At 40.3% G+C, this 20,839-nt stretch overlaps 1 protein-coding gene and 1 long non-coding RNA gene across 5 annotated transcripts in view; one reads left to right on the top strand and one right to left on the bottom strand.

Annotated features, from left to right (window-relative positions):
- Positions 1-20,839, bottom strand: part of LOC127435358 (uncharacterized) — a 58,951-nt gene that overhangs the window by 19,677 nt on the left and 18,435 nt on the right. The gene's annotated exons all lie outside the window — the stretch shown is intronic.
- Positions 6,623-20,839, top strand: part of LOC127435342 (uncharacterized protein KIAA0930 homolog) — a 51,935-nt gene continuing 37,718 nt past the window's right edge. For 3 of the 4 annotated variants that reach the window (XM_051688768.1, XM_051688766.1, XM_051688765.1), the window contains exons 1-2: positions 6,623-6,866; positions 19,835-19,983. In XM_051688768.1, the coding sequence (XP_051544728.1) occupies positions 6,755-6,866; positions 19,835-19,983 (261 nt within the window). In that variant the 5' untranslated portion in view covers positions 6,623-6,754. Of the gene's footprint in view, positions 6,867-9,982; positions 11,637-19,834; positions 19,984-20,839 lie in introns of those variants that run through there. The other variant, XM_051688767.1, reaches the window with a different exon arrangement.

Below are 20,839 nucleotides of genomic sequence, written 5' to 3'. Positions count from 1 at the left end.
TATCATCTTAAAAATGTCTTGATTCTTCCTCAGTATCACTGTCCAGCTGAAAGCCCTGTACATTCAAATATCAAGTAATCTGAAATAAGCTTCTGTCGCTCCGTGTTTTTTTAAATGTTTTGTTGTTGTTGTTGTTTATTTGTTTTTTGTTTTGTGTAGAAGAATGTCTTACGGTGTCAGCAACCATGGGGAGCAGGGGTTCAAAGAGGGTCTGTTTTACACCTTGGAGCTTCCTCATTTCTCTCGGAATGTAAAATGATTGGAAGCAGAGGTTGCGTTAGCCAGATTTTTTATTTTTTTGTTTTTTTGTTATTTCCCAATTTTAAGACATTAAAGGATAATTTGAAAATGCATTTTGACAGAAAAAAAAAAAAAAACATGAAAGAATACATTTAAAAGGCATGAAATGGAACATGCTCATCAGTTTTCTTTTCTTTTTCACTACTTTTACGTCTTCCACTCTCCCTCAGCCTGTGCTGAATGCACAAGTTAATGCAGAAATAGCGCAAAAGTAATTAATGAATATAGTTTATATGCGGCACAATTTTGCATACACGTGATAGAAACACGTCTAACATTTACCCGTATATTGATTAAACAGCTTCTATATCGTCCTACTGATGAATATGTGGATGTGTATTTAACATGAATATTTAAGCTACTGTTGCCACACACCAATGCTTAACTGTCACTGAAACACACAGATGATGAAGTAACTTTAAACAAATGTTTTGCTGGTATATATGGTAAATGGTCTGCACTTATATAGCACCTTTTTAACCTTAGTGGTGCTACAAAGCACTTTACACTGTGTCTCATTCACTCATTCACACACACTCACACGCCAATGACAGCAGCGCTGCCATGCAAGGGGTTTAGTGTCTTGCCCAAGGACACCTCGGCATGTGGAGTCATGTGGGCCAGGAATCAAACCACTAACCCTGCGATTAGTGGACAACCCACTCTACCACCTGAGCCACAGCCGTTGGACCGCATTTAGCTTTGATTACGGCGTGCATTCCTCGTGGCATTGTTTCGACAATCTTATGCAATGTCACAACATTTGTTTCCATCCATCTTGTATTGATGACGGGAGTGTTGAACCACTCCGTGAAGTCTTCTCCAGCACATCCCAAAGACATTCAATGGGGTTAAGATCAGGATTCTGTGGTGGCCAATTCATGTGTGAAAATGATTCCTCATGTTCCCTGAACCACTCTTTCACAATTTGAGCCTAATGAATCTTGGCATTGTCATCCTGGAATATGCCCATGCTGTCAGGGAAGAAGAAATCCATTGATGGGATAACCTGGTCATTCAGTACATTCAGGTGGTCAGCCTTGACCTGACCAATTGAAGCAACCCCAGATCATAACACTGCCTCCAGAGGCTTGTACAGTGGGCACTATCCATGATGGGTGCATCGCTTCATGTGCTTCCCTTCTTACCCTGACATGCCCATCGCTTTGGGATAGGGTAAATATGGACCAAATGACCTTTTTCCATTGTTCCACATTCCAATCTTTATGCTCCCTTGCAAACTGAAGTCGTTTTTTTTTTTTATTATTAGCCTCACTAACAGTGGCCACACAGCTGTTTAGTCCCAATCCTGTAAGTTCTCGTTGCATTGTGCATGTGGAAATGCTCTTACTTTCACTATTAAACACAGCCGTGAGTTCTACTGTCAGATTTTTATGATGTGACTTCAAGCATTTTAGTGATCACTGATCACGATCATTCAAGATTTTTTTTCGACCACATTTCTTCCACAAAGCTGACGGTTCACCACTATCCTTCCAGGTTTTAATAATGAATTGGACAGTTCTTATTTTATTTTTTTTTTTACAATGAATTGTAAAGATATATATATATATATATATATATATATATATATATATACACACACACACACACACATATATATATATATATATATATATATATATATATATATATATATATATATATATATATATATATATTCATATAATATATACACACATATATAAAATCAACATTTAAACCCCACAACTCTCCATCCTCCGATTGGCATCTCCAGCAGGTGGGTGTGTCTTTAAGACCAAGCCTATACAGTCTAGAGGGGATCCAATAAAATCTATGCAAAATTTTGAATTGTATAAGACGCACCCTTGCATCACTAGATGCAGACTTAACGTTTTTAAGAATCTTAGCCCACACTCCTTCCTCCAATGCCAAGTTGAAATCTTTCTCCCATACTCTCTTGAGAGAAGTTAAGACTCCATCCCCCATACTCTGAATTAACAGGGAGTAGTACACTGATGCCTCATGACCTTTTCCAAAAGCCGCAATCACCTCTGTAAATGCGAAATAACGGGGTGTAACTTAACTTTTCCGATTAGTTTGATAGAGATGCTTTGTAATGGTGAAATAGGGGCAAGAACTGCCTGTTCAATAACAAACCAGGGAGGGGCTCTCTCAGGTATCTCTCAAATGTCTGAGACTGAACGCATAGTAATAAAACAAAATCTTGGGTAGGCCTAGCCCTCCTTTGTCTATCGGCCTATGTAACTTATTAAAATGCAATCTGGGATGTTTACCATTCCAAATGAAGGACTTCGCTATGCTATCAAATTGCTTGAAATAAGAGAGGGGGACATCTACAGGGAGAGATTGTAGCAGGTAGTTAAATTTTGGAATACAATTCATTTTAATAACATTAACCTTCCCAATCATCGATAAATGTAATGAAGCCCACCTGCTGACATCGCTCGAAAACCTTTTTATTAAAGGGTCAAAATTAACACTAACTAAATCAGACAAATTTGCTGGGAATAAAATCCCCAAATACTTAATGCCCTGTTTGGGCCACTGGAAGGCGCCCGGCTGAAAAGCCGTTACTGGGCAGTACGCTGTCAAAGCCAAAGCTTCGGATTTAGACCAATTGACTTTGTATCCTGAGAACTTGGAAAAGGAATTAATAATTCTGTGGAGGCAAGGCAAAGATCTAGTAGGTTCAGAGACAAATAATACAATATCATTTGCGTAAAGCAGAAGATTATGTGACACACCTCCCGCCACCACCCCTAGAAAATCCTCCTCCTTTCTTATCGCAGCTGCTAATGGTTCCAGGGCAAGACAGAACAATAATGGGGAAAGAGGGCAACCCTGCCGAGTGCCCCTATTCAAAGTAAAATAATCTGAGATTAATCCATTTGTTTGTACCGCTGCTACAGGGTGTCTATAAAGTAACTTAATCCAACCAATAAATGTACTCCCAAACCCGTACATTTCCAAAATCTTAAAAAGATAATCCCATTCTACCATATCAAATGCCGTTTTGGTATCAAGTGAGATGGCAGCGATTGGAGATTGATCATTCGCTACTGACCACATGATATTGATGAGACGCCTGATGTTATCAGAAGAGCTGCGGCCCCGAATAAACCCCACCTGATCTATATGTATAAGAGATGTCATAACTTTACTTAATCGATTAGCCAAAATTTTTGACAATATTTTTACATCTAGCTGGATCAGGGAAATTGGACGGTAACTTTTACACTCACTTGGATCTTTGTACTTTTTAAGAATCAGACTGATCAGGGCTTGTGTCATAGTTGGCTGAAGCTTTCCATTCTTTAATGATTCCGTATAAACTTCTAACAAAAGTGGAGCCAGTTCTGTAGCATAGGATCTAAAAAATTCGGCGGCAAAACCATCTGGCCCCGGAGCCTTGCTAGTAGGTAGGGACTTAATTACCTCGTCAAGTTCCTCCAAGGTTATCTCAGAATCAAGAGAGTTTTTTGCTCAATCATCAGTTTAGGAAGATCTAATGGTTCCACAAAGTTTCTAATATCTTCATCAGTAGACAAAGACGTGGAACTATAAAGATCAATATAGAACTCTTTAAAGGCATTATTAATATCAATGGCTGAGGTAAATATTTCACCACCAGCAGATTTCACTGAGGGAATGGTAGAAAAAGACTCTCTCTGCTTTACATATCTAGCCAAAAGCTTCCCTGCTTTGTCACCCGACTCAAAGTATTACTGTCTTGCCCTGAATAACCAAAACTCCACTTTCCACAACAAAATAGTATTATATCTATATTTCAATCGGGTCAATTCTCTGAGGCCATCAGCTGACATACGGCGCTTCAGCTCTGCCTCTGCACTTTTAATATTTCCTTCCAACTCACCATATCTCTGCCCTCCTCATGCTCAGGAATTCCAACAATTCGAACGTTATTCCTGCGGTTTCTATTCTCAAGATCTTCAATCTTGTCAAGGAGATGTTCCAAATCAACTTTGGTCGCGGGCGGATTAGCGGTTAATTCCCTCTACGAAGATTCCAAAAAATCGATTTGTTTTTCAACATCAGTCACTCTTGTAGCTAACTCAGAGAATTTTGTTTCCATCGCCGTAATCGCTCGATGTATTACAGTGAGATCCTCCAAGTCAGCAAGAATCTTCGTCAACATCACCGACATGCTGGACAAATGACGCCGGATTCCTTCTCCCGCCGCGCCATCCAAATCGAGTCCCCGGTCTGTAGGCCTGTCGGGGCTTTCATCCTGAACACGTAAGTGTCTTTTAATGTCTCCAGAGCCCGATGATTTTGACTTCTTTGCCATGTTTTGCAATAAAGGGCAAATGTATAACTGGGTGTATCAAATTTCACCAGATTATAACATGAGAATAATCGAAAATTCAGCAAAGTGCGCAGAGCTCGTTGCTCACACGTCCGCTTCTTGCATGGCATCACATGACCTCCGAATTGGACAGTTCTTTACCCAATTACAGTGATTTCAGCAATCTCCTCAGTTGTTTTCTTTGCTTGATGCAGGCCAATAATTTGCCCCTTCTGTCACAGTAACGTCTTTTCCATGACCACAGGATACATCTTTCGAAATGGAAATGAGAAGCTACACACAGAATGAGTTAGTGTTAAAGGAATTGTTGCAAGCTGAAACATATTAATCATTGCAATAATGATCCAATCGTAGGTTCTTAAGTATCTGCTTATTTAAATCCAAACAGCGACTTTTTTTTTTGGACAGGCGGTGTACATTTAGGAGCTGCTCCAGCCGGCAAAAGGTTTTTCTCATGAGAACTTTAAGTCGAAATCACCAGAAAACAAGAGAAAAGGCTCGTTCGTGAAGAGTAAAATCTGTGCAGCACTGATCACCGGGGATCACCGTGAGGTGCACGCCAGTTAGAAATGTGTCCGAGTGTGGTCTGACTTGCTCTGATGTCATGCTGACGTATGCCAAAAAGCTCTCATGACGGCGAGGCGGCTGTGCCAGGCGGCGCAGTTGCTCTCCACCAACTGCACTGAATAAAGGCATGATGGGATACGACTTGCTGATGACACAGGTTAATGCTCATTGGCTTAAACAACCGTGATGTTTCATTCTCTTTTAAAATGTGCTTTATTATATACATTAACATAAATAATGTGCTAGAATCGTGGTTTTGATGACACAAACATTTCCCATTATGTGGCCAGGAGTTTTAGTCTAAAACTTAGTTAAGATTAAAATAGCAGACTCTCATAACTGATCCCTGGAACACCAAAAACACACCTAGCTAGAAAGCTACTTATCAGAATTTTCACAATAAAAAATAAGATATTTGCAACTTTCAACATTTAACGTGTTTACAAGTGAAAGAAAATTATAAAAATTTTCGCAGTGATTTATTCCACTGATTGCGTCTGCTTCTTTTAAAGTTTTGAAGTTCTTGTCAAGAGACTATGTTGAAAAGAGAGCTTGATCCCGCCCTGATTCTAAAACGCGATTGGTTGAACTAGAACATGCTAGGATTGGTCAGGGTAATATGGCTGTTATCTGATTGGCTTGAGTAGACAGTGGGTGGAGTCCACCTATTTGTGGATTTGTGTGAACCTCTAACAGCTAGAAATGTTTCAGAATCCACAAGTGTGCTGCGATCTACAAAAGCACAGGAAGCGATCCACAGATTGTGGATCTCATTCAGTTTATTTGTGAACCAACATTTTATTTGTAAAACTCTTTCCATTTGTATGTTAATATGAAAAAAACAAAAAAAACAAAAACAAAAAACATGCACACTCAACTACCGTTCCCTGTGTCGCACATTGCGACCACATCTCCCAAAAATAAATAAATAAATAATAAAAAATTAATTGTGTGCATAAGTCACTTTAATCACAAAATGAATTGCGCTCCCACTCCTAAATACATCCATTGTATTTTTTCTTAAATAAAACAAGTAATAAATGACAAATATACTGACAAAAACCTTCTCTCTCTCTCTCTCTCTCTCTCTCTCTCTCTCTCACACACACACACACACACACACACACTGTAAATCTCCAATGATTGGTTGAGTGTTAACCCTTTATTTACAGGGATTGTGGGTGCATTTGCATGTGATAAAAATCTGTGTAAATGAAAAGATCAAAACCATCAGGATTTCAATTTCGAAAAAAGAGAAAGAAAGAAGAGAAACGGGCCAATGATGAAGGTATAACATGCATTTAATCTCATTTGGCACCAAGCCAGAACATCCACTGCGCTTGGATATTATATTGATGCGTTCCCTTTAAATAACCTGCGGTGTGACGTCACCGGGAGCGCACGGGGTGTTCCCGGCGCATTTCTAGCTGACGGAAGTGAAGAACGCTGGTGTTGTTGTTTTCGGCTCCTCTGTGTTATAGTGCTTGTATCACACTTGTGAGATGAGTGTGTATGACTGCGCTCTGATCGTGCCATGACATCAGTGCGCTTATTATGGCCGCTTTACCGGGTCCCGCCGAACCGGATCAGTCCCTGCAGCACATGCTGAAAGCCATTGCTGACGAGCGGAACCACCTGAACATCAGACAGGACTTGAGTGGACTGGGTCAGTACATCTGCCACATTACACCAGAAGCAGAAAGCTGTCAAATCAATACATGAGTGACTGGCTCTGGGCTTCATAAACGCTATACGCATGTCATCATAATATGAATGTATGACTGGGATCAAACGCGAATAGAGGTCGTGATCAGCTGCTTTTGTTTGCGCTGAAGCGCATTTTTTATGGCGTGCCAAACGGTTCAAAAATAAGACTAATGTCTTGCTTGAGGGAAGCCACTCAGCTATTGAGAGCAGCTGTTGAGAGCAGCTATTGAGTCACTCACTGATAGAACGCGCTCACTACTAATAAGCCGGCGGTGCATCTGGATAGGCTACTCACTCTCCTCACGCAGCCGGAGACTCACTCAACTCACGCAGCCGGCGACCCACACACCTACCGCAGCCGGAGACTCGCTCTCCTCACGCAGCCGGCGACCCTCACACCTAACGCAGCCGGCGACTCTCTCTCCTCACGCAGCCGGCGACCCTCACACCTAACGCAGCCGGCGACTCACTCTCCTCACGCAGCCGGCGACCCACACACCTAACGCAGCCGGCGACTCACTCTCCTCACGCAGCCGGCGACCCACACACACCACGCAGCCGGCGACTCACTCTCCTCACGCAGCCGGTGACCCACTCTCCTCACGCAGCCGGTGACCCACTCTCCTCACGCAGCCGGTGACCCACTCTCCTCACGCAGCCGGCGACTCGGTCTCCTCACGCAGCCGGCGACCCGGTCTCCTCAAGCAGCCGGCGACCCGGTCTCCTCAAGCAGCCGGCGACCCGGTCTCCTCAAGCAGCCGGCGACCCGGTCTCCTCAAGCAGCCGGCGACTCGGTCTCCTCAAGCAGCCGGCGACTCGGTCTCCTCAAGCAGCCGGCGACTCGGTCTCCTCAAGCAGCCGGCGACTCACTTTCCTCAAGCAGCCGGCGACTCACTCTCTTCACGCAGCCGGCGACTAACTCTCCTCATACAGGCGGTGACCCACACACCTAACGCAGCCTGTGACGTAAGGAGAGTGAGTCCTTCGCTGGGTGAGGAGAGTGAGTCACCTGCTGCATTAGGTGTGTGGGTTGCCAGCTGCGTGAGGAGAGTGAGTCACTGGCTGCGTGAGGAGAGTGAGTAGCCTATCCAGATGCAGTGCCGGCTTCTCAGTAGTCAGCGCCGTTCTATCAGTGAGTGACTCAATAGTTGCTCTCAATAGCTGAGTGGCTTCCCTCGGCAAGTCATTAGTCTTATTTTTGAACCGTTTGGCACGCCATCATTTTTGACATCATAGTGCTTGTGTCGGGCAGTTACTCTCTCGCTAGTGTGACGTCAAAGTACTATATCTTCATTTCAAAGTTATTTTTTATGTATTGTCTGTCTGTCTGTCTTGTTAATGAACAATATCAATTACAAGTAAAAACCTGTTGAAAATTATATCACACTTTACAGGTCTCGTGCATATACAAAGTACAATACTGACAATATTGACTAAATCCATATCTTTGTAAATAACAGTTTGTAAATGGCAAGTTACTCTGACTCAAATAGTGAAATTTCCACAGCAGGCTCATGTGCAAGGTTGGTGGTGTACCCCTTGTATATCCAGGGTTGGGGAGTAACGGAATACTTGTAATGGGATTACGTATTTAAAATACAAAATATAAGTAACTGTATACCACTACAGTAACAATTTAAATCATTGGTAATTAGAATACAGTTACATTCAAAAAGTATTTAGATTACTGAAGAGATTACTTTGCATTTTATTGTCATTTGTTTAATTTAATATTTAGTCCTTTAAGATGGAAAACATTTATACATATAAATGATGCGATCCAAAGTGCATTTGAACAGCGGTTTTTTTTTTTTTAATAATTAATATTTTTTATTAAATCTTACAATAACAAAGAAAAGCAAAACTGATCTGAAGGCATATGCTTAAATGTTTGAAATTCGTTTTGTAGATACAAATATAATTGTGGCAACATATTAATTTATTTCATTATAAAAAATAAAACAATTTTTTTTTTTTAATTGATGAATAAAGAAAAGCAGCCAATAAGTGCCCAACATAGATGGGAACTCCTTCAATATTGTTTAAAAAGCATCCCAGGGTGATACCTCAAGAAGTTGCTTGAGAAAATGTCAAGAGTACATGTCTGCAAATTCTAGGCAAAGGGTGACTACTTTGAAGATGATCAAATATTACACAGTTTTGATTTATTTTGGATTTTGTTTAGTCACAAAATCCAAAAGTAGTTCCATTTATGTTATTCCATAGTTTTGATGACTTTTATTCTAAAATGTGAAAAAAAAAAAAAAAATAATAAAGAATGAGTGTTTCAAAACTTTTGACCGGTAGTGTGTGTATATATACAATCAACATTTAAACCTCCCAACCCCGCCTCCCCAAAAAACAACACTGTGGTCACACATAAGTAAAAATATAGAAACAAAAAAACAAACTGACACACATAAAAAATAATAATATATATATAAATATAATAATCATACTCACTTAAAACTATACTACACTACTCTCTCCACGCCCCACCCGAGAGCCCTCAAAAAAATCCAAGTCACCCCCGTCTTCCCAATGACACCTCCTCATAAGCCGCCACCCTCCCTATCTCCATGCAACACTCCAGATATTGGGGCGCACTAGCTGACCTCATACCCCTCTAAATAACCTGCCTGGCGATCATCACACAGGTCAGAACCCAGTTCTCTATATGACTATCCCCCACATCGATGACCACCCCATCGCCCAGAACACAAAGTCTGGGGCAAAACGAAACCCGAGTGCCTACCACATCACACACAAAATTCTGAAACTTCAACCAGAATTTCTGGATCTCGACACACCACCAAAAAACATGGGCCATGTCTCCATCCTCCGATTGCCATCGCCAGCAGGTGATCTTCCCAAATTTTTCAGCTTCCTGTGGGGAAAGATGTGTTTCTTGAAGAAACACTATATAACATTTCTTACGCTTAAGAAAAGAAATAACCTTCCTTCTTTTTATGGGGTGCCCCATCCCATTCACATTCCACGTGGAGAAAGATAACCCACTCATATTAATATTTTACATTTTGATATAATAGAAAAAATTAATTGTGTGTAAAAAATAAGATTATACAGACCACATTCCAACATTAGTGCAACAATCAAACCCTGAACCAAACAAACAGAAAAAAGAAAAACGTGTGCATTAACCCCGCGCACGACAGCGCCAACCAGCGTCAATCCCTCTAAACTCAAAAGGTCCATGTACGCCTACGAGAGCCCCCACGACAACTTTGCCATCGGATTGCTCAAGTCCAGTGCTTCTGCACAAATTCTGTAAGGCAAAATTACATACCAGAAAATACTTTGTAAAACAAACCCCAGCCAATAGGCAGAGTAAACACAAAGAACATGTAGATTCATTCACAGAACTGTCTCAAAGGTGTGATACTCCACAAAACAAAATTCAACCGATATAAAGCCGTTCAGTTTCCTCGGACAAACAAACAAGTGATCAGTGAGCCGGCTGTTTATGAGTGCAGCAGATGACATAATCATTCTAATGTCCTGCAAAAATACACCACAAAACAAACTCCAGTCAACAGGAGGCATAAGCACAAGGAACGAACAGATTCATCCACAACAGTCCTGAAGCAGTGTTATTCCACAAACTAAACTCCAGCCACTAGGCGGAACCAGCACAAAAAGAAACAAAACAGGCGTCCCGGTTCCTCGGATGGTCAAGAGTCAAGTTCACTCGGAGGCCGCATAAAAAAAAAAAAAAAATACACCATGACTTTCTCAGTCCATTAACTTTATAGAAGACGTCCTATTTTGTGGCTATCTCCAGCATCCACACTCAATCTGGCCGGGAACCCCAGTGCAAAAGCGATACTCTGTCAATGCAAAAGTTTCTTGAAGGAGAAGTGTTATTCTACAATACAAACTTCAGCCGCTAGGCGGAACCAACACAAACAGAAACAAAAATGGTGCCCAACTTCCTCAGACAATCGAGTGTATTTTCTGGGAGTCAATCCACTCACATAAGAAACACCAAATGGCTTACTCACTCCAATGTATTTATGAAGGACAGTGCTTGTTTGGGACACGTAAATACTTTGCGGCCATCCTTCGTTTCTATTCTCAGTTCTAAACATCAGTGCAAAAGCGATCTTCCGTTGATGCAAGAGTTTCTTACACTCCTTGAATCGATCACGTTTCTCTCTTGTCGAATTCGCAAAGTCCGGGGACAAGAAAATATTGTGATTCTTCCAAGAAAGCTTTCCTTTGCTCCTCGCGCAACACGAGATCTTTATCGGATGATCTCAGAAATTTTGGTCAGAATTGATCGGGGCCTGTCTCCCTCAGCAGATTTGCAAGCCGGGACTCTGTGAGCTCGCTCGATTTCCAGCTTATGGCCTGTTATGTCGAGCAGACACTGGAAGAGCTCGTCTAGGAATTTCACCATATCTCTGCCTTCTTCAGAGAATGAATTCCAAATCAACTTTGTTCGCCAGCGGATTATCAGATAATTCCCTCTTCGATGACTCCAGATAATCTATCCGTTTCTCAACATCTGCCACTCTTGTAACCAACTCAGATCATTTTGTTTCCAACGCCGTAATCGATCGACATCTTACAGCGAGATCCTCCAAGTCAGCAACAACCTTCGTCAGCATCACAAACATGTTGGACAGTTGACACTGAATTTCCCTGGCTGCCCCATCCAAATCGAGTCCGCAGTCTGCAGGCCCATCAGAGGTTTCAGCTTGAGCACGTAAGTGTCTTTTAATGTCTCCAGAGTCTGAGGATTTTGACTTCTTTGCCATGTTTACCTCAAAGAACAAATATGTAACTGGGTGTACCAAATCTCACTGGATTATAACATGAAAATAATTAAAAAACTAACAAAGTGTGCAGAGCTCGTCGCCTACACATCCGCTACTCTCATGGCATCACGTGACCCCCGAAACACTTTCTTATGATGTGTTACATTCATACGAGCAGACAGAGAAGTACGTTTGAAGTACGTTTGGAGCAGAAGAAATAGAAATAAACCTTGTGTAAATTTTCATCTTTACGCTAAGCTAAAATGCTATTTCTAGCCATTTTACATGCACGTTACCAGACACGATCATATTTTTTTATCAAGAAAATTCACGTTGGATCATAATTTCTTTTTTTCTAGTAAGACCTTTGATATTAGGGCAAAAATCGTATTCTAGATGATAATGTTTGTATTGTTTTCCTGTAAAAATATCTAAAAATCCATAAAACAAGATCAATTTGATTGATCTTGTTTTAGAAACAACACTGCATAAGATATTTAGGTTTTTTAGAGAATGTATTTTTAACATGTGTATTTTGTCTTATTGTACTGGCAGAGTTTTTATAGTCAAAACAAGTGAAAAAATCTACCAGTGCTGAAGAAGTAATCCAAAGTATTTAGAATACGTTACTGACCTTGAGTAATCTAACGGAATATGTTACAAATTACATGTATTCTGTAATCTGTAGTGGAATACATTTCAAATGTAACCCTCCCAACCCTGTGTATATTTCACCAGCAGAAAACATGTTAATGGACTCTAGTTTGCACGGCACCTAGTCTACATATTTTCGGTATAATCTTGGGGCGATAACGCACTTCCGGTATTGTGTTCGGCCATAGCGAAAGTGTCAAGACAGTGGCAGCATATTTCTCTTCTTTGAAAAACTAAAAATGATTGATCACAACAAATGTGATGTTATTTAGTAAAAGTATTAAAATAATATCAGTAGTGAGATTCAATAAGTTTAAATACATACGATATGAAGCTTGAAAGGTGTCCGAGCATTGCTGACCCGTAGTGTGAGGCTGATCCGGTGCAACATTTAAATCCAGTGATTGTATGTGCAAGTGAGGAATACAACAATATAAGCGATTCATTCATGTTAAAAGAGAGCACAAATGCCATACGCAGAGCGACGAAACATCACTAGCTTAAACAACAGTACTGATTTTTGGATAATATCATTAGTATTTGCCCATAATCAAAGCATGAGCTTACACGAGTAAAGCACTGTATTCTTCTGAAGATGCATTTGTTTTTATTCATATAAACTGTAACAGCACACCACAATATTCATAATTAAACAACAGTAATGATACAATACACAATTTAATTTAATAAAACTGCTACTGGCCCTATTAGATGGTATGGTTAAAGTGATAGTCACTATGTTATATAATCGTTTACTCCCATATTTGACGTGAAGCTGGACTATCATCAATTGTCATATTATATTAACTTATAATATCATAGTGGTATACTTCATCTAGCAAGATTAATCAAAATATTACATGTATACAGTCGGAAATGCAGACCTTGCTAATCCACTGCTGGTCATCTATGGAAAATTTGCCCTTTTAGTTGTTGATTTAACTTCAAATATACCTTGTTAAACCTCCTCTCCTTTTTACTTTATGGAGTGACAGATGTCAGCCTCACAATGCCATTGACATAGTGCGCAGTAATCCGCGAAAGATCACGTAAACAGCGAGTGTAAAAAGTCATGCTGGATTGGCAACACTCATTGATACCACATGCAAAGATCACTGCGCTGGATGTAACTGAGCCCCCTGAGACAAAATGCGGAAGTGACCGTGCATAGAGTCCATTGCTTCAGTGAAAATGAATCTTATAGGTCTGGGTATTGATACAGATTTCCTGATTCAATTCCAATTCGATTTGATTAGATTCCAGTTAATTTTGGTATATTTCAGTTATAAATTCCATTTTGCTTGTATATGAAAGCAGTTTGATGAATTGCAGTACCATTTTCAAGTAATTTGAGTAAACATTGTTTCAAGTAATTAGAGCAAAGAAACAAATTACAAACAATAGAACAAATGAAAACAAAAGAATAAAGATGCAAATTAAGAAAATAGTGCTTTAAGTTTTTAACAGGCCTATCAAGTAATTAAGTAAACATTCAGAAATTGTTATGAAACGTAACAAAACTACTTAAATTACCAGTCTTTGCTGTATGGTTATAATACATTAATAGGGCTACTTTTTAAAGCTACTAAAGTTATCCAGCCAAGAGTGTTTTTCTCATTTTCTTGTTATTGTTGTTTGATTATTTAGGCTGCATAAAATAAAAAGCTATGTAGACTTACAATCAAATCAAACACATTTTGAGTGACTCATTTAGAATTAACATCTAGATATTTTAGTTCACCTTATTCACACAAGCCAGGAAGCCAGAAGACAAAACAGTGGTGTCTGAGGGATCTTTTACCAAAATATTACAATATTTTATAGAGTTTATCAATCAAGTGCAGCTGGATATGAACGTTAAAAGCTCATCTGTTCGTTTTGAAGCATAACGACAGCATATAATTTTTACATTCAAATTATTGTTATATTTCATTACATTCAGATACCCAAGTATGGCGGCATAGAAGCATTTGTGATTGAGGAATGATACTGTATGGGGGTTCAGGGGTATCCCCTGAGAGAGAATTTTGAAAATGCAAAAGTCTGAATGGACCATTTTTATATTTTCATTAAAGTGAGAGACTAGGCTACAAACTAGTAATTTTATTGTCTTGTCATCCATGCCAGAGATGATGACATCTGATTAATTTCACAAAATTAGAACAGAAATCTGTTTGTTTATTATTAAAGGATCGTAACACGGGGTCTGAGTAGCTCAGTGAGTATTGACGCTGACTACCACCCCTGGAGTCGCGAGTTTGAATCCAGGGTGTGCTGAGTGACTCCAGCCAGGTCTCCTAAACAACCAAATTGGCCTGGTTGCTAGGGAGGGTAGAGTCACATGGGGAAACCTCCTTGTGGTCGTGATTAGTGGTTCTCGCTCTCAATGGGGTTTGTAAAACATTTGTCATTGGTCTGAAAGTATGTATGTGAATGTAAGTGACTTCATTGGCAACAACATAGAACCCTAACAAACCTAAGACAGGTCAAGTATTGGTGCAGAGGTTAGTTAACATATTCCAGACACGTCGAGCCTAGGTGCTCAACCGGGTGACAAAGGTTTGAGTCAAGCCTGCAACACCTCCAGATCCAATTTCCCTTCTCTAGCAACAAAAGTTGTCTGTACCTATCCACTAATTAAGAGCCAAAAGCCCAAAAATAACTACATTTATAAGACAGCAGTGCGGTGTCCTATATCAGTATGAAACCAGCTTTTAATTAATGTCACTCAGTCACAGGTAGTTACTGGAGACATTCACCTGGCTCTGGTAAATACAAGTGAGCCGTCTTTGGCAAGATATATTTCACTCAAGCACACTGCAGCTGTCAGCTAAATGTTTGTCAAAATAAGGTAAAGTAAAGAGTGTAGAGATGTCTAGACCAGATTGAAAGAGAAGCTAAACATCGGGTGGACAGCGAAACAACACATATACACACACACATACACTTTATGAAGTTGCGCGTGGATTGCGGAGAGTAGCATGAGCCCCCACATGCTGTGAGTCTCCTCGGTGTCATGCACAACAAAAATGGTACTGCAACAAGCCCTCAATGAGACACATTGGGGCAGAAATTAATCTGCCCATACGTAGTGCCAAACCAAAGGTGACTGTAGTATTAGTGTGCAGCAGCACATTTACATTTATTCATTTGGCTTACACTTTTATCCAAAGCGACTTATAAAAGAGGAATAAATACATCATAAGCGATTCGTCTTAAGGAGACAGTGGCGCAAAAAGCACTGCATTACAAAGTTTCATCAGCATCAGAATAGTAGTATCCAAGACAGATTAGAGTTCAACAAGAATATATATATTATATATGTTACTACAAATACTTTTTTTTTTTTTTTTTTTTTTTTTTTTAATGAGTGAACGGTTAAGTGCTCATGGAAAAGATGTGTGTTTAGCCATTTTTTAAGACTGCTTCATGGATGGAGTTGGGAAGGTTGGGAAATGTAGATAGTTCTGCTTCTTTCCGTCTCCTCCCTGGAGTTCTCCAGCAACACTTAACATTATAAAATAACATTTGATTTAGATTTTGATCTACAACAAGTCAACATTTTAAGATAAAGCTTTCTTATTTAGAATATTAAAATGAACAGTTATAAGAGTGCTTTCTTGTGGCGGAATAATGCAAGGACACCACATATTGTGTCAGCGCGTTTGTGTTTGAATAATGAGTTGAACAAGTAGAATAATGTAAAAAAAAAGCTAAATCTACCCCACCTATATCTGTGGTCACAATGCGCTACTGGTTTATATCCTGCGAGATCAGTGTTTTGCTCCATCCCCACTAGAAGTCTGCAACCTGACTCGGCTGGACCCGAGAAACCACTGGGTTTCGGGATGGGTTAGGGTCAGTTTTTCAAGTATGACTTCGGTTCGGTTTGGATTTGTAATTAATGGAAAATAAACAGGCCTACATAAATTGTTTGGCGCACGCGATCTCACGCACAGAAACGCAAACGGACAAGTAATGGGCTGTTCACATCGGATGTGATTTTGCGTTTGATTCTGCTCTGTTTTTCCATTGTTTTCCTATGTACACTTGCGTAATGGATGTTCTTGACCATTGCACCACGTCTCACCGCTAATTAAGAAGAATCAAGTTTAAAAAAGGAATGTTGAGTCACCTGTGTTTTGTTTCCTTCGTTGTGCTATGTCTAGCTTGTTTTTAGCGCAGCTGTCACAAAGATTGGACATTCTGAAGGAGTTCAGGCTGCAAAGAGGACTTCATGTGACTCTTATATTGTTACACATGATTACAGATTGTTCTGCACCAAGCAAAGTTTTGGTGCTTGATAAACGATGAGCCAATGTTTTTTTCCCTTCTACTCTGGTGTGCTGAGGGGCCATCGTGCCTTGTTAAAATTGTGTATGTTTACTGTTACAAATATTGCCTATGATACTTACATTTAAAACAGCCTATTGCAACAATATTTGCTTGGAGAACAAATTATAAAAAGAGCGAATGGTGGGGGGCCTGGGTAGCTCAGCAAGTAAAGACGCTAACTACCACACCTGGAGTCACAAGTTCGAATCCAGGGCGTGCTGAGTGATTCCAGTCAAGCTTCCTAAGCAACCAATTGGCCCGGTTGCTAGGGTGGGTAGTGTCACATTGGGTTAACCTCCTTGTGGTCGCGATAATGTGGTTCTCGCTCTCGGTGAGGCGCGTGGTGAGTTGTGCATGGATGCCGCGGAGAATAGGGTGAGCCTCCACATGCGCTAGGTCTCCGCAGTAACACGCTCAACAAGCCACGTGATAAGATGCACGAATTGACTGTCTCAGATGCAGAGGCAACTGAGATTAGTCCTCTGCCACCCAGATTGAGATGAGTCACTACGCCACCACGAGGACTTAGAGTGCATTGGGAATTGGGCATGCCAAATTGGGGGAAAAGGGGAGAAAATCCCCCTCCTTAAAAAAAGAGTGAATGGTTTTGGGTTCAGGTAGGGTTCAGTCTTAAAATCTGATGGTAGCGTTCGGGTCAGGTCACACGGTCCCGGGTATGGGTCGGGGTTTCATTTTAAGGCCTGGGCAGACTTCTAATCCCCACAGCCCATGCGAAAAGCTGAAGTACTCCTTCAACAACAAACCACAAATGTGTTTCTTTCAACTCATTCTGGATGTCATTTAACATTTTCATTAATACTATTAAAGTCATAAACAAATCCTCAGATGGTTATTTCAAGTCAGTTACAGCTCCACCTACTTGAATGGAGAAAGTCTGTAATCTTTTGCTTCAATGACATATTGCAAATCAGAAATAAAATCTGGCATCATAATTTTGCTGCTTCAGCTACAGCATAATTTCTCAAATTATTTTTTCTACAAGTGGTCCGTATACTCCTTACACTACACTATTTCTGAATTGACTTAATGTAAATTCACTACATAGATTGTATGACTCTTGTTACAATTTATTGTTATGTATTGTATTGAAAGAACAAAACAAAACAAAACAGGGAAACATCTGAACATCAGTTATATTTCTTAAATATTGGCAAACCAAAACCAGACATGTCTAAAGCTACATTTGGGCCACTATGCAGCAGATGTTGTTTTAGATGCTTAAATATGCTTTCTTAGGGATAAATGTTTTTTTTTTAGTTCTGTGAAATGGTTATTGAATGAATGAATGAACGTTACATTTATATAGTGCTTTTCTGACACTACACTCAAAACACTTTACACAGTGAACAGGGGACTCTCCTCAACCACCACCAGTGTGCAGCATCCACCTGGATGATGCAACGGCAGCCATAGTACCACACACCAGCTATTGGTGGAGAGGAGAGAGTGGAGTGATAGAGCCAATTAATGGATGGGGATTATTAGGAAGCCATGACTGATAAGGGCCAATGGGGGAAGTTGGCCAGGACACCCCTACTCTTTCGAGAAGTGTCCTGGGATTTTTAATGACCACAGAGAGTCAGGACCTCGGTTTAACGTCTCATCCTAAGGGCGGTGCCTTTTTACAGAATAGTGTCCCCATCACTATACTGGGGCATTAGGACCTACACAGTCCCCTGCTGGACTCCCTAATACCTCTTCCAGCAGCAACCTTAGGGGGCTTTCACACTGGGCACGTTTGCTGCGGTCCGATTCCAAGTGCGATTGTTCCCAGTGCCCCCCGCAGCTTTGGTCTGGTTTCACACTAACTTGATTCTATCGAACCCCGGTCCATTTGCGTTCATCTTACGTCATCACAAACACGCATGGAGAACACAACGCGACTCATGCTTTTTGTTATTTTGCTATTTTGGTGCCATTATGCACAGCAGAGTGAACGACAACTGTGTATATGTGCGCTTCATGGCATAACTCATCAGATGTCCAGGGGAAGGCGGCTTGCTGCTGCTTGCAAACTGCGTTTGAGGGGACAGCTGATTGCAAGGAATTAATTTGCATCTTTGTTTACACTGCACGCTTCCTCACGCTCGTGTCCAAGGTGAAGTTATCGCCACTGTCATCTCCTATTATATCCTATATTTATAACCTATAATAGTATTTATAAGGTGTATAGATAGATAGATGTCGCCATCGGCTAAAACGCATGCACAGGTTACTTTACTTCCTGAACGAGTGCACGTCCGAGTTGCTTTCACATGCACACGAATCGCACTACAGTTCCATTGCAACCGAACTCAGACCACCTCCTACAGGTAGTCTCTGGTTCGGTACCACAGTGCGCTCCCCTGTCCGCATGACAGCTTTCACATTACCAATTTTTCATGCAAACTGTGCTGTGTTTTGAACTAAACTGCCAGTGTGAAAGCACCCTTAGTTTCCCCAAGAGGTCTCCCATCCAGGTACTGACCAGGCTCAGCCCTGCTTAGCTTCAGTAGGCAACCAGTCTTGAATTACAGGGTGATATGTCTGCTGGCAATATTATTATACCAGGAAATAACTACGTAAACAATACATCTCATATCATCTGCTTATTTTCTTTGAAAGTACTTTTTGGACCCTATAAAGCGACTTAAAAACAATATGAAACATCATTCACAGCGCACTTCATTTTAATAATGTAGTATATTCACGAGTGAAAGAGAATATTCATCAGGAAATAATGTAGGTGTGCACTTTTATCCATTGGGTTTTGATTTGATTGTGAAACGTGGGCTGTGATATTATTGGGTAATTATTATTTTTCCATGCGTGCATGGTCTATCAGCAGAAAAAAATAGTTGTTTCAGAAGCAGAGAAAGGTATTGTAGTTTAATGAAAGAATGAAAGTGCACTGATGAATCATGCTCAATAAGACCAGAGACATTTATTAAGAATAACTAGGACAAATTTTTCATGATGTCTTTAAATACAGAACTTTTATTTATATTGGTTTTCAGCTGATAGCTTTAGGTTCAAGCACAGTCAGCCTCTGTGATGTTAAATCTGATTTTTGAGCTTTGGTAATATGTGCACTCTTCAGAACACTTCAGATTAAACTACAACTAGGTTCTTGTTTTGTTTTTTTTTTGTTTTTTAGGGTGTTTTAAGGATGACCGGATAGTGTTCTGGACATGGATGTTCTCCACATACTTCATGGAGAAATGGTCGCCGCGTCAGGATGATATGCTCTTCTATGTGAGACGCAAGCTCTCGTATGTCAGTGCCGACAGCACCGAAGGAAAAAAGGTATGATGAACTCGTGAAGTGCCGTTTACAAAAGTGTACTGTCAAGTATGGTGTCAGTGGCTCCAGATATTTCACACAGGGTTTTTTCCTGGTGTACACAGTCATCCAGGTGCACATAGTAATTAGAAAATTGCTCAGTCTTGGATTGGCAAACCAAGAGTGCTGTTGCTTCTAAATATCATGGCCTTTCCTTCAAACTGTGCTTGGAGTCAACTATAGATCTGTTAAGGAGTTTTTGTGGTTGTTTCAAATAAAAAAAAATAAAAAATAGACTATCTTATTTTAATAAACAATTGTATAATCTTATCCTCTGCCTAGATAACCGCTCTACACACTCCAGACATTCTCTCAACCAACTTTTCATAGAAAGTAGGGTAAAACGGGCTAAAGGGCACTTTTGATTTTATTTTCTCCCAAATCACTAAATAGCAACAAAAACTACCTCAACACTTTCCTAAACATCTGTTTGTCAGATCGTCCAGATCGTCTAAAGTTTGATTTTGAGGTATTTTGATCAAACATTTAATAACTATTTAAATGTTGGCAATTTATGTAGCTACTGACAATACCTGACTGGCCATTCTCTGTTGATCTCTCTCATCAACAAGGCATTTCCATCCACAGAACAGCTGCTCACTGGATGTTTTTTGTTTTTGACACCATTCTGAGTAAATTCTAGAGACTGTTGTGTGTGAAAATCCCAGGAGATCAGCAGTTACAGAAATACTCAGACCAGCCCATCTGGCACCAAAAAATCTTTCATGTGATTATCTAATCTGCCAAACGTGTGGCAGCAGTGTAGTGCATAAAATCAAGCAGATACAGGTCAGGACCTTTAGTTAATGTTCACATCAAC

This window comes from Myxocyprinus asiaticus, chromosome 45, assembly GCF_019703515.2.
Source record: "Myxocyprinus asiaticus isolate MX2 ecotype Aquarium Trade chromosome 45, UBuf_Myxa_2, whole genome shotgun sequence".
Classification (NCBI taxonomy): domain Eukaryota; kingdom Metazoa; phylum Chordata; class Actinopteri; order Cypriniformes; family Catostomidae; genus Myxocyprinus; species Myxocyprinus asiaticus.
The sequence above is the reverse complement of the archived record's forward strand: the minus strand, read 5'-3'. Positions and strand labels throughout refer to the sequence as shown.